General features: G+C 41.2%; 1 protein-coding gene across 3 annotated transcripts in view; it reads left to right on the forward strand.

Annotated features, from left to right (window-relative positions):
• The window catches only part of PATJ (PATJ crumbs cell polarity complex component), a 325,916-nt gene that overhangs the window by 63,661 nt on the left and 247,769 nt on the right, over positions 1-14,486 (forward strand). For all 3 annotated transcript variants that reach the window (XM_072649698.1, XM_072649699.1, XM_072649701.1), the window contains 2 exons: positions 7,275-7,436; positions 12,751-12,885. In XM_072649698.1, coding sequence (XP_072505799.1) covers positions 7,275-7,436; positions 12,751-12,885 — 297 coding nt within the window. The remainder of the gene's footprint in view (positions 1-7,274; positions 7,437-12,750; positions 12,886-14,486) is intronic.

Below are 14,486 nucleotides of genomic sequence, written 5' to 3' on the forward strand. Positions count from 1 at the left end.
CCAACTTGAGTGGCATCCAGTACTTTAAAAAAAAAATCCTCCCTGCCTTCCATCCATTTCTGATTGTTCATATTCTTGGAGAACAAGGAAAGCAAGGACAGTTGGAGCTCAAAGATTATTTCTTGTTTTCTAAGCTCTCCTCAGCCTCAATATTTTCCTCAAGGTGTCAGCAATTAGGAAAGTGGGATTCTCTGGTTCACTTCCCTGATATTCCCTTGCAAAGGTGTCAGTGATCTCTGAGTGTGAACCTTGGAGCAGGGTTGGCCCATGCCCCCCTTCACTTGTTATTCCATCTCCCAAGCAGCTTCAGAGTCTAGGTGGCCCAGGGCTCAATGCCCTGAGGGTGGCCTTGCCATGAAGGGGCTAATAAGCCAGGACTTCCTAGATAATCAGTCCCTGAGTAACTGAGACTTGACAGGGCTTGGGACAACATTATAATCTCAAATAGAAGTCTTAGTGGAATATTGAACATTTTACAATAAAAATTGGTGGCTTGAGAACAACTTAATAGGCAGCTTGTGTTAGACAAATGTAATTATATATATTGTAAGTCTTCTAGCCCTTTTATTTAAGACCAAAAGTGTATCCAAAAGTTGCTGAACTGAAAAAAAAATGTTTTATTTGCTCCTTGGAGCCCAGAACCTGAAGCAGCGATGTGCTTTGAGTTTCAAACGCTGAGCCAAGCTGCAGACCAGGAAGCTATGTGCAGCAGTTATATAAATCCCCCAGGAAAGAAATTTATAGTGAGGATTGTGACTGCCCCCCTTAACTCTGGCAAGTAAGGGAGACTCCCAGGCAGTGCTGTAATAATTGGAGGCAAGTTCAATGAATAAGTAATGAGATAAATAAATATTTAAATGTACACCAAGATAAAAACCTAAAACGTGATGTTATAACTTGTTACAGCAAAATGCTACACGTGACATATTGCAATTCAGCAAATAGTTACTCCTGGGTGCTTAGCTTGGGGATATACGTTGATGTACAGTGACCCAGTCCTTGGCCTCAAGGGGTTTATCATTGAATATAGGGTGAAACAGCAGGCATAATACTCTGCCTTTGTCAGACCATTTCTCAGAGATTGTATTCCTTAGGAAGGATGATGAGAGTGTGCGGAGAAGGACCACCATGATGCTTGTCTTGGGGATGGAAAGGCCTTGGGTCTGTGTCCTTTGAGGATTGGGAGAAGGACCTGGGGATTTTTAGACCAGGGAAGGGAAGGCATCTTGTTCCTAGGATGGGAACAAGACAGCTTTCTTCTCCACCTTGGGATGATCATGAGGAAGAAATGTCAGCTTGGTTTTCTTTGACCCCAGAGAATGGGGAGCCATTGTTGCAGAGATGTGGAGAAGCAAAGAGGCTTGATATCAGAACCTTCCTGAACAGCAGCTAGAGAAGAAGCATGGCGGAGTGGGTTTAAGACCTGAGTTCAAGTCCACCTCTGGCACATTCTGCCTTTGAGATCCTGGGCAAGACACTTAAATCCTCTGTGTTCCCAGAGCAGTCATTTGGACTATAAACTGCTGAGCAAGTGCTGACCCGCATTGTCAGAATGTGCTTCTTTATCCAGGAATTAGTCAGTTAGCATTCAAGTGCCAGACACTGAACTAAATACTGGGGATACAAAGAAAGATCAATCCCTGCTCTTAAAAAGTGCGGTCTATTGGAGGAGACAATAAGCACCCAAATAATTACTGTTGAGATATATATTAACAGAGGGAAAGCCCTAGCATGAAGGAAAAGGCATCTTCTAGAAGGAGGGATTGTAGTGGGAAGCCAGGAGCCTGAGTTGAGGAGGGAGAACATTCCAGGCATCGAAGAGAGCAGAGAGAATGCTTAGAGCCCAAGAGGCAGTGAATAAAATTTGTCAACTGCCTGCTCTGTGCCAGGCACATGACTGAGCCCTGGAGATACAAAGAAAGGTTAAAAAAACCCACCTTCCCTGCCCCAAGGAATTCACCAACTAACTGGGGAGAAAACATGCTAACAAATAAGTATAAACAAGATTGATGCAGGGAGAAGTGGAAGAAATCCACAGAGGGAAGAGGCTGACATTCAGAGGAAATGCCTGCACCTGAAATCCTAGCGTAGCCCCTTCCCCTTATCTCTACTGAGAGCTTCCAGGAAGTGGACTGGGCTGCTCCCCCTCAGCAGGTCTGCAGAAGACTTAGGGTGCCTAGTTGCTGGGGATCTTACATTGGGGGTTTCAGTTCGGGGATCATTTGGACTAATAGTAGTGACAGGTAATACTTATCTAGTGCTTTCAGGCTTTTGAAGTACTTTGTGTTTGTTCTTTCCTTTAACCCTCATAACAACCCTGTGAGCTAGATACTATCATGATCATTGTTTTATAGATGAGGAAACTGAGTCTGGGAGAAGCCAAGTGTTTCATCAAGGGTCACACAGAGTCTGAGGGAGGACTTGAACTCAGGTCTTCCTGATTCCAGATCCAGTGTCCTGTCCTTCAGATCCTAGCTTTTTAAGCATCAGAGACTTTTCATCTGCTCCCAAATCTCTACTTCTCCTCCTTGCATTTGTTAGGAACCTTGGAACGTGGTCTAGTTCTCCTGCCAGGGTTAGATTTCTCCAGTGTGTGAGTGTGTGTGTATGTGTGTGTAACAGAAGTTGATGCTTTTGTAAATAATTAAGGGCTGGGGGAAGTGTTTCTGGCTTGGGGGCTAAGTTCCCGAGCAATGGTAGGTCCTGGGGAGAGCTTTCTAGAGACTATTGATCCATCCCTAGGCCTGCTGCAGGCATTAGAGCTGATCTCGTGTTGGCCACATAAATCCTTGGTCTCCTAGGAAAGCTTCTGTACAAGGCCCTTAACCATGAACACAGTCAGTTGTAGACATTAGCATGGCAATGAAATGATGTAGCTGGTTAGAAGAAAACTTCACTGACAGTCAGCGGTAGTATTTGAATGAAGAGGAGGTAGAAGACAGCAAATATTCTCCTTGGGGCTTTTTTTTTTGACATTCAAGGCCTGATAACATTTTCTTTTGCATGGGCTGTCTCTTGACAGTCTGGGGTCATTGGAAAGGCTGTGTTCCAAGGTCATCCTCAGCAGACCTGTTCCTTTCTGTAGGCTCCTGAATGTCACCACCTGTAATCCTACATCAGCATTCTTGGGAAGGCACTGAATGAAGAAGTTTTTTTTTTATTGAACAAGTGTTTGCTTATCTGATTCTCACAAAAACCTGAAGGAAGATGGCAATTGTTATCCCCATTTTACAGTTTAGGAAACACCAGAAAGAATTACCCTGGTGTTTCACAGCTAATCAGTATCTGAGGTGGGATTTGAACTCAGGTCTTCCTGACTCCAGGACAAGTACTCTGAGCACTGTGCCACCAGCTGCCTCAGGTTCTTAACCTGGGATCTTTGAATTTACAAAAAGATATTTTGATAACTCTCTTTTGACATAATTCATTTCTTTGTAATGCTGTGTACTTTGGTGGATTTAAATGCATAATTGTAAGAAGGGACCCAGAGACTTCAACTAACTGCTCAAAGGATCCATAACGTAAAGAACCTTGGACTCCCAGTTTTAGAGGCTTCTAGATGTTCCTAAGGCCTCTTCCAGCTATAAGATTTGGGGCTTTTACTCTTATTTCAGAAACTTTGTTTAACAAGGTGTATGACCCTCCCACCTCTGCTTTCTAACGCCCTCTTCATCTATCTTGTCCTGCCTCTCAATTCTCTTGGGACCTTTGCAATTTTTTCTTTCTTCTGTTAAATTTTTAACTGGCTTTTCAACGAGTTGGAGTACTGAAGAGGCTTCTTGTTATGGTCAATAGATTCCTGGACTTCAAATCAGGAAGACCTGAGTTCAAATCCTTATTTAGCTACTAGCTGTGTGTACCTGGGCAAGTCATTTAACTTTACTTTCCTCAGTTTCCTCATATGTAAAATGAAGATAATGATACCACCTCTCTCCTAGGATGGTCATGAGTATAAAGTGCTTTTTGTAAGTCCTTGAGGTCTATTTGAATATTAGCTATTATTGTCTAATAATATTGCTAGTAAAATTGGCAGATGGGCTAAACCAGGTTGAAAAGTAACTGATGAGCTACAAACCTGACCTGAATTAGGGGGTATCTACCCCAAGCATGTGAAGGTTTCCCCTGGTGGAATGTGCAGATGAGAACAATTTGTTCCAATGGCCAAGAAGACAGCTAAAAAGGGTTCCATGGAGCATGAAGAGTTCAGCCAGACCTTGAGGGCACTAAGATCATCACTGCATCCCAGGCCTTGGCCAGTCATCTTGACTTTTGTGTGTCTTGCCACTAGACTTTGATGACCCAGGAAGAGAGTGAGGCTGATGACTTTGTGCAACTCTGCCTCACTTAAATCTGATTCATGCAGGAGTCAAGACATCACCCTGCGATGCCATCAGTCCTCTTTGATGACAAAGGACAAAACAACAAAAAACCAACAACAGCTGTTATTAGTACTTGGTTGTGTTTATTGCCTGCAATCTGCTTTTTCCCTCTTCATCAGATGATACAAATCTTCCCATGTTGTCTCTGAGCCTATTGCACTCATCATATTTCTGTGTAATAGTATTCCATTGCATTCATACCCCATAGTTCTTTCAGGCATCTGTTCCCCAATTGATGGACACCTATTTTTTTCTGGTTTTTTGTTCCTCGTATGAATCTTTTGAAACTTGTAGATCTTTAGAAAGTGCCTTCCTCTGTTTTGTGGTATCCCCAATGCTGTAGGGTGGTTTTAATGTACAAAACCTTTTGTAGCTTAAAATCACCTTCAGACTTTTGGGATACCCTGTATCCATGTGGAACATTACTCCAGGATGGTGCAAATAAAATTGTTACCCTCAGATCTAAACAGAAATTAGAAGCTCTATCAGTAGGAACTTGTTTTCTTCCTAACATGTCAATGCTGTCAGAAACTATTCCTTTGAAAAGCAGCCTCTTATAAACTTCCATAAACCTTTATGTATTTCTCCTATGATTGAATTACAGACTAAAAAGTTAAGAAAAAACAACCTTTTTGTTTTTTCTTAAGGAGTAAGTTAGAGTTGCCGTAAATCCATTTGAAGAGGTTGATAGAACAGGAAGACCATCTGGGGCTGTAGAATGCATTAATGGATGCCTTGGGGTCTTGCCTTATCATTCAATAGCTAAAACTTAATGGATAAAAAGATTTTTGCTTAGCAGGACTTTTTCCTCTGAATTGCTAATTGTTCTTATGTACGTCTCTCTTATATAAATGAATTTAGAATCCTTCCCAATGCACATTTGCCTTGTCTTTTAAACTTTCAATATAATGTATCCAAAACTCTTTAATGAACTGAAATGCTTATTCTTCCTATTCTGACAAATCAAAAAGTTTCTTTATTCTGTATTGAGTATTTAATAGTCCCTGAAGCCTGAGAGAGAGGATTTGGTTACCTTGGTCCATTCTATTTTGAGTTAGATTTTTAAAATAAGACCTTTTCTTTGTATGACAGTCACTTCTCTGAGTGAGAGGATATGTCTGCCCATTTCCAATTAGAAACTTTTTTTTGACAGAAAAACAAAAGCTTCTGCATCTGACAATGTATGTAACATTCTGCCATGGTATTCCTCCACCTCTTTGCTCTTGGTAAATTTTGGACTTCAATCCCAGTGCATCCGCATGCCAGCTTTTGAAAGCTGTCGTAGCACAAAAGTCAGAAACAGAAAGGAATTGAAGATCACATATTATCTTTCCAATTCTGCAACCCCCAAGCACTTGTCCAGAAATCCTCCTGGACATTTGAAAGGCATGGCAGTCTTGGAAATAAGATGCTTTATTCTTTATTAATTTCTGAAAACCTTCCTGGGGTATCATTCTTTGGAAGTGTGAGTACTTTTAAAAAACTAGCATTTTAATGACTAGCGTATATCTGTTTATGTATCTAACTGTATCTTTAAAGTTTGCAAAGCACTTTACATGTGTTTTCTCATTTGCAGCAAGCCTGGAAAGTTGGTGTACTTATTGTCCTTATTTTAGAAATGAGCAAACTGAGGCAGTCAGATGTTAAATGACTTGCCCAGGGTCATACAGCTAGTAGTGCCTAAAATCAGATTTGGGCAGATCTTTGACTTTAGGTTCAATGCATTTGCTCTGTTTTTTTTTTTCATGTGTTTGTATTCTCTCTTTCTCTCTCTCTCTCTCTCTCTCTCTCTCTCTCTCTCTCTCTCTCTCTCTCTCTCTCTCTCTCTCTCTCTCTCTCTGTCTTTCTCTTTCTCTCTCTTTCTCTCTTTCCCTCCCTCCCTCTATAGTACCTAGTAGTAAATGTCTCCTAATGTTAGTTACTACAGTCCTTATGAGAAGATTCAGTGGTGCCTATAATTTGTGACGTATTTTCTGTGTGATGGGCAGAGAAATGTCTGCTAAACTCGGCATCACCAGACATGGAAGCAAATCTTAGTTCCACTACTTGGTACCTTTATGACTAGATTCATAACTTCCCCTTCAGTGACTTCATCTATGAGATTCCTTCAAAGTGTTGCTGTCCCCTCCACATCAGGACCCCCATTGTTTCCTTCTGTGAGTTCCTATGGTGATGTGCCGTGATCGATGCAATAGAGATGACACCTTTTATACATTCTTGGCCTGCAAACATCAGAAGAAATTGTACAAGGAAAAAGTCACTGCCATTATGTTAGACTCATCTGGTGGGGGGGAGGGTGGTCATCTGTTTTAATCTATTATGGGGATCGTTGCTTCAGGTATCTACCCTCCCAAGCTTAGAAACTGTATTTTTTGTTTCCTATATGTAATAGTAAAAGGAATTATAGATTCAAGGATAATGTACCGGGGTTTCATCAGTATTATAAAATCTCAGACTTGAAAAGGACTTTGGAGCCCTGCTGGCCCAGCCATTACAAATACATCTATTTGATTTAACCTTTTTAGTTCTGGCCTTGGGTTCTAGACTATTCAGATCTCTTTGATTCCTGACCAGGCATCTAGACATGTGAGCAACTGCGTGGACCTGGGGAGCCTGCCATTGATTATCTAATGAGAATTGCACCATTTACACATTCTGGCCAGTTACTGCATAGCTTTCAATGAGGGGATTAGCCTTGATTTATGTTAACTTTAGGGGCTTATTAACAGAAGCACTCAAGCTTTAGCAAAAATCATTTGATTAAATTAGAGCTTTTGCTGTTTGGGTAAGAAAATGATTATCTGTTTTATTTGTGTGTTTTTGTGTAAATGAGGAATTTTTTTTAATGGCAACCTCTGCTCCTTTTAGTCTCTGACTCATTCGTCTTCTCCATAGGTCAACGGTGTTCAGCTCTCTGGAAAATCCCGCAGAGAGGCAGTGGCATTTCTCAAAGAAGTACCACCCCCCTTCACTCTGGTCTGCTGCCGGCGTCTCTTTGATGATGAGACCTTTGGGGATGAGGCGAGTGTCACCGATATTGTCATCGATGAACCAAAGGTATTCATGAAATAGGCCATAGCTAAGGTAGCCACTCCCACAGTATCCTTGAAACACTTGGTTTGCTACTTATCTCAGTGCAATCAGCTCTTTGTCCTGTTACTCCAAATTTACATCAAAGTTATAACTACATACTTTTATCTCAGGAACAAGTCAAATCAACAGGGTATTTGTAATGTGTTTACTATATGCCAGGCATTGTGCTAAGCCCTGGGGATACAAAGAAATCAACAGGCATTTATGAAGCACCTACTATGTGCCAGCCATGGTTCTAAACAGTGGGATACAAAGAAAGTCAAAAACTTTGTCCCTGCTCACAAGGCATTCACATTCTAACAGTGACATTCAACATGCAAGCATTCTGCCCAGACAAGCTATGTAGAGGAGGAATTAGAGATTCTCTCTAAGGGAAGGCATTCATGTTAATGAGATTAGGAGAGGCTTCTTGGAGAAGGTTGGCTTTTAGCATATACTGGAAGTAAGTCAGAGAAGCCAGGAGGTGTAGATAGGGAGGGAGAATTATGACATGAGATGGCTAGTTAAAATGCCCAGAGATGAAGAGTTTTAAGCCAGGCCCAGCATGGAGGCCAGGATCACTGCACTGTAAAGTACTTGGAGGTGAGTTAAGTGTTAAAAGAATGGAAAGTTAGAAAAGGAGCCAGCGCAGAGGACCTTCTGTTTGATTCCAGAGGCAGCAGGCCCCAGCCTGAGTTGACTAAATAGGGCCTGGGGGACTGTACATGCTTACTCCCAGTGACCTGAGAAAGTCCCATTGCTTCCTGCTGAATTCACTTGACCAAGTTTAAGATGTTTGTCAGGAATCAGTGGGATATTATGGAGAGAGAGCCAGGCTCAGTCAGGAAGACCTAGGCTTGACTGTCCTCTGGCACTAATGGGTTGTGTGACCCTGGGCAAGTCCCTTAAGCTTCTGTGCTCCAGACAATTCCTAAAACTCTAAAGTTGGACATGAGTGCCCTCTTTCTATCCTTCAACCCTCAAAATGACAGTGTTGCTGGATTTTAAACACAGAAAGGATATTTCTTTCCTGGAGCCTTTAAAGTATGTCCATGGGAGACCAACTTTGAGTTGAATCTATAAAAATCTTATGAAGACCTTGGAGGTCGGAGGAAACGGTAGCTTCTCTGTTGTCCCTCTTTCCCAATGCTCTCTGACACCATGTCCAGGGTATCCTGTATTTAGCTTGTTTGTCCGTAGTTGTTGGCATGTTGTTTCCCCAACTGAATTGTAAGGTCCTGGAGAGTAGAGACCGATTTTGTGTTTTGTAGCATCCTCACTGTTTGGTACGGTAACCAGCACATAGCTGGTGCTTAATGAATTTTTAGTGACTAAGACCTAAGGGAGGCAGCATGGTATAAAGAGAAACCCGGCAGCTGTGGCCCCAGGTGGTCCTAGGTTCAAATTCTACCTCTTAACACTCAGTATATACCTGATCTTTGACAACGGAATTCAGTTCATCCATTTTGAAAATGAGGGGTTGAAAGGCCTCCCATCTATGATCTCAGCTAATTTTAGTGGTTAAAATGTTAAGTATTAATTAACTATATAAAGAGAATAGTGACTTCTTCCTGAGAAGAGTCATCAGATCATAGATTTAGAGCCCCAAAGGACTTGAGTGGTGATCTAGTCAATCACCATATTTTTACAGAGGGGAAAACTGAGTCCCATGGAGGTAGAGTGACTTCTCCAAGGTCATACAATAGTCAGTGGCATAGCTAGAATTTAAGCCAACATCCCAAGACTAAATCTTTTAAGTATTTTTTTTTTAAGACTTGAAGTTTCTTAATAAAAAGGTATCATTTCTAGTTGTCCCTACTCCCTAAAAAATTGAACCATCCTTTATAACAATAAAAATAGCAACACAAAACCCACTGAGTATTGACTTTGTTTGAATGTGTATGCCTTGTTCTGCACCAATTGTCCACCACCTTTCTGCTTAGAAGTGGCGCCTGCTCTAGATTCTTTGCAGTGGTCTTTCCAGTGAACCACACTCCCCATTTTCACTTTATCATCTCTTTCCCTATGCTCCAGCCAAAGTTCACCTGTCCGTAATCTTGCCCTTTTCCCTCTTCTTCCTCCACTGTATTTCTGTTTATTCCTTGTACTTGGAGCATTCTCTTGCCCTTTTTCTTTTCTGGTTCAGTTTTTGCCCATCTTTTACCCAGTTCCAATGCCACCTCTTACAGGAAGCTCTTTCTGATCCCTCCGGACTGCCTTTACCCCCAGACTTCCTATAGATCTTGGTTGTCTCTTTATTGTATTTGTCATGGGTGGGATCCAACATGCCACAATCAGAGGGAGACATCACAGGTATAAGAACTGACTGTAGCAATTGAAGATTTTCCCAGCTTTCGTTTAGAGCAATTTAAATATCGAGAAGTACAAGATAATAGTAACATAAGGGTAGCTAGCATTGCCACTTTGTAGTCCCATTTGTTCCATATAACAACCCTGTGAGCTCGGTGAGATGTTCAGTAACTTGCGAAGAGTCACACAGCTGGTAAGCATCCTGGGTGAGGCTCCCCAGTACATTATCTATGAAATCTCACTTCCTCTCTCCATGATACAATTACAGATCTGTAGGAATAGTTTGTATTATAGTTATGTGCATGTTTTATGTCACCCGTCATGTACTGCTCTCTATATAGAAGGTGCTTAATCCACCAATAAGCAGGTATTTATTAAGGACCCCCATATGCCCTTATTAGAGGTACTGGGGGTGCAAACACAGAAATGTTATAACTTCTGTCCTCAAGCAGCCCACGTCTTCTTGGGAGAGATGTCAGGGACATACATTTATATACAGAATCTATATAAAATGAATACATAATAGTTTTGGGGGAAGACATTTAGTAATCATTGGGTTGTATCATTTTCCTGATAAAAATAATTAGTTTTTCCTACCCATCTACTGCATTGTGAACTCTAGAAAGGCAAGAATCCTGTGTTTCCCTAACTTTGCTTCTCCCCCAGCACTGTGGTCTGGGCAAGTAAGTGGTTAATAAATGTTTGTAGACTTCAGGTGAATGAGCCATGAGGCAGTCAGCTCAGAGGGATCAGCCACTGGGGCCTTGTGACCCCTCTGAAATGAACTGCTTTGTGGTGACTTACCTGTGAAGGGGGAGAAAAATGCCTTCGACCTCATCTTCCATGGTGTGCAAATCACCAGCTCAGCTTGCTACCGCTGCTCTCCTCATCCATCATTCATCCCCATCATCATGAATAGGAGCTGGAAATTATGCTAAATTTCTGCCTGGCTGCCATTAGTTGATTGGTTTCTGTCTTGTAACTGAACATTTATGCAGAATTAACAAAACTGGAAGTTTAGAAGAGGGTGTGTGTGCGCGCGCGCGCACACATGTCGATATATGTGTGTGTGTATGTGCACATGTCAATATGTGTGTGTGTGCACATGTCGATATGTGCATGTGTACGTATGTGCACATGTCAATATGTGTGTGTATGCACATGTCGATGTGTGTGTACGTATGTGCATATGTCAGTGTGTGTGTGTGTATACACGTGCACATGTTGATATCTACCTACCTGATTTGAATATGCAGCTTTTACACTTTGTACGCCTTGAGAGTCCTATAATGAGCCCGTGTTTTAGGTGACACTGCTTGCTTTTTTTAAACTTACTTTGCTTTGACTTCTATTTCTCCCAAGTATCAGCACATTCCATTCCAGACCTGCCTGGCTAGCTACTTTGGCCAAATATGAATGTTCTTTGATTAATCAGTGAGCACATGAAGTGTCTGCCTTCCAGCGTCATAGCAGGCAGGCTTTCCACTCTCCTTCTGGAAAGGGAGGATGGGATCGTTTCCTTCAGAATCTTCTCCGTTTAGCTACTGGGATGAAATTGAAGGGAGGATTTGGATGCAAAAACTTGAATCCTCATTTCAAGATTTAAGTTCCACAGTGTTTCTTAAGTTCCCGCCTCTTTAATAATTTTTAGGAGCTAGAATGAGGGTGATTGGTCCCTTGCCTTCCCCTTGGGCTGTGTTGACCTCTAACATCTATCTGGGTGTTCCCTTGCTTTGTCTGGACGTGTCTGGCTTCCCAAGTGATTCATTTTGGTTTTGACAACTTTATTTGTTTCCCTTCTTCCCCTGCATTATTTTTTTCCCACACAGTTTTTCTTCCATTTACCTTTTCAGGGAAGATGAGTTTTTATGCCATTCATGGAAACTCTACCCCAGTTTTCAACAGTTTTATTGTTCCTGTTCATTTTTAATAACTACATTATGTTTAACAAGACCTAGTGATCCCCTTTAAATCCCACTGCACTTTGAATTTTCTTTGTCGAAAAAGAAAATAAAACAAACCCCAAAGAACTTTGAAATAAAAGGACTTCATTCCTGAATCTAAGGAAGTATAGCCCATTCCATCCTTGGAGTTCCCACCTCTCTGTGGAGAGAAGGGAGCTGTTTGCAGATCATTTTTCCACACCTGAGTGTTTGATGCAGTTCATTGTAACTCAGCTCATTATAACACAATTTTGTTGTTTCTCATGCTGGCCAAGTTTTCTCAAAAGTCAGTTCATCTTCGCTGTATATTCCTGAGAACTAGATAATGAAAAAGAGAGATAAGTTGGGCCAGGGAGGGTGGAGGTCAGACCAACAGTTGTTTCTCTGTAGTTTGATGTAATGATCAAGAATTCAGGGGATGCTACGTTATTAATCTTTTCTGATCTTTCATCTAAAGACATGACTTAAATGCTTATTTTTCTTTTTATGCTTCTAATGGAATGGCAGAGCTCATGGAAGTATAGGAGGTCAGTGTTCATGCTTTGATACAGACAATGTGTAAGACTCCAGCTCAAGAAGATGCTGTTAAAAATGCTTGAATTTTCATGTGGATTTGGTTTTTCTGATTGTGTTGGGTTTTTTTAAGTCTTTTTTAAGTTTCTAAAGAATGTCAGCGGAAGCTTTGAGACTTTGCAGAGTAATTAAAAATACCTCCTAATTAATAAGGTGTGCAAAGCCCTTGATTTGCATGATCTCCTTTGGTCTTCACCATAACCTTGTTAGGGAGGTGCTTGTATGACTTTGGCTTCACCAATGAGGAGGGTTAGCCTGGGACACAAGAAGTCCTTGGCCCAGGGTCATGAGCCTTGTTAAGTCCCAGGCAGCATTTGAATCCAGACCTTCTTGGCTCCAAGTCAGCACTCCTCCATATACTTTGCTATACTGCCATTCTATCCCAGCATTCCAGGGTCTCAGATATTAAATGCCTCATCATCTTTTCACACCTAAAAGGGATGAGTCTGAGCTTTCCTGATTTTGTGTTTCAGGTTGACCCCAAGGAAGAGGTTCACCCTAATGATGATGAAGATGATGGGGAGCTGGCCCTCTGGTCGACTGAGGTGAAGAAAATTGAGTTAATTAAAGGTGTCGATGGCTTGGGATTCAGCATTTTGGACTATCAGGTCATTATCTCTATACTATTACATTTATTTTTGTCATTGGACATATCTTTATTCAATTTAGCTATTGACCAAATATTCAACTATATTAACCAAGAAAAGCACGATTCCATACAGACTGACTTATCATCCAATAGTCTGTATACACACATATATACAAATATACTTACATGCATGCACAATCACATACAACTTGCTGATAGAGAAAATCTCCTAGGTCACTACTGGGAGATTAGGGAGTTTGTTACTAATGTGTGTTCTGCGGTTTTTTAACTCAAGTTTGGTGGAATGATATCATATCCCTATGGTGTCTTCTATACGCAGTGGAAAGCATTTGGGCCGAAATTTGACTAGTACAACTCAGGTCTCCTTAGCTTCCACTTGGAAGTGCATGGGATTCCATGATCATGAACACTTTTTGTTAATATAGATAAGCTTTAGGAAACCCAGTAGATGAAAAGTGGCAAAGTTTTATAGCGGATTCCAGGGAGATGATAAGTTTCCAAGGTATTCTTTGTTGAGTTTCCTTCTAACATGTAACTGCATCCCTTCATGATGCAGGAACCAGTGTTCATGTGTTTATTATATTTTGTTTTCCAAATTAAATCATCATGTACTAGTAGAATATAAACTCCATGATGGTGAGGGATGGTTTTTTATCCGTCAACCAAGCATTTATTAATCACTTAATAAGTGTGAAGCGAGTAGTAGGCATCAAAAAGCAAAACTCTAGCCCTTATCCTCATATTCTCATAGCAGAAGACAACATTTAAATAATTTTAGAGGTAAGATAGGGTAGATGGGAGGCAATCCTCAAGGGGATGTACTGGTGATGGAAGGCATTGGGAAAGGCCACCTACAGAAGGTGGGCTTTCAGCCAAGTCTTAAAGGAAATCAGGAGGCAGAGCGGAGGAGCAAAAACATTCTAGCCAGTGAAGAGGCACAGAGTCAGAAGATCAAAAGGCTTCTGCTAGGAGCACCTGGAAGGCCTGTGTCATTACCTTGGAGAGCTTGTGAAAGCTAGTCAAGAGACAGCATGCTGGAATGGTAGGAAGGAGCCAGAGTATAAAGGGCTTTAGAAGCCAAGTAGAGGACTTTATATTTGATCTTGGAGGTGATAGGGAGCCACTGTTGTTTACTAAGTATGTGTATGGGGGTGACATGGTCAGACCTGGGCGTTGGGGAGGTCGCGTTAGCAGCTGACAGAAAGATGAAGGAACTTAGTTTTCTTTGAGTATATTTTTTTCCTTTTAACCTCAGTGCTTAACATTTAGCAAGTGCTTAATAAATGCTTATAAATGACTGACTGACATGATAAGTGCTTAAATGTTTGTTAAGTTGAATTTAGTGACCTAATATTTGGTGGATGATGCAAAGATAGACCTGGCAGAGAAAGGTAAAAAGAAATATGTTAAATTTTGTGGCTCAGGATTAGGAGTCAAAACAGGAGCAAAGTTTACAGAGTCCCTAAAAAAGCTGGTATCAGTATAGACTGCGCACTTTGCTCGCGGAGAGAATCAGAAAGTGATCGGCGTGGCTTACTTCTGAAAAGTACCATAAAATAAGAAATGTGTGGTGAAAAAGAGAAAATGATTGGCTGTTGT

This window comes from Notamacropus eugenii, chromosome 2 (assembly GCF_028372415.1).
Source record: "Notamacropus eugenii isolate mMacEug1 chromosome 2, mMacEug1.pri_v2, whole genome shotgun sequence".
NCBI classification, from domain to species: Eukaryota; Metazoa; Chordata; class Mammalia; order Diprotodontia; family Macropodidae; genus Notamacropus; species Notamacropus eugenii.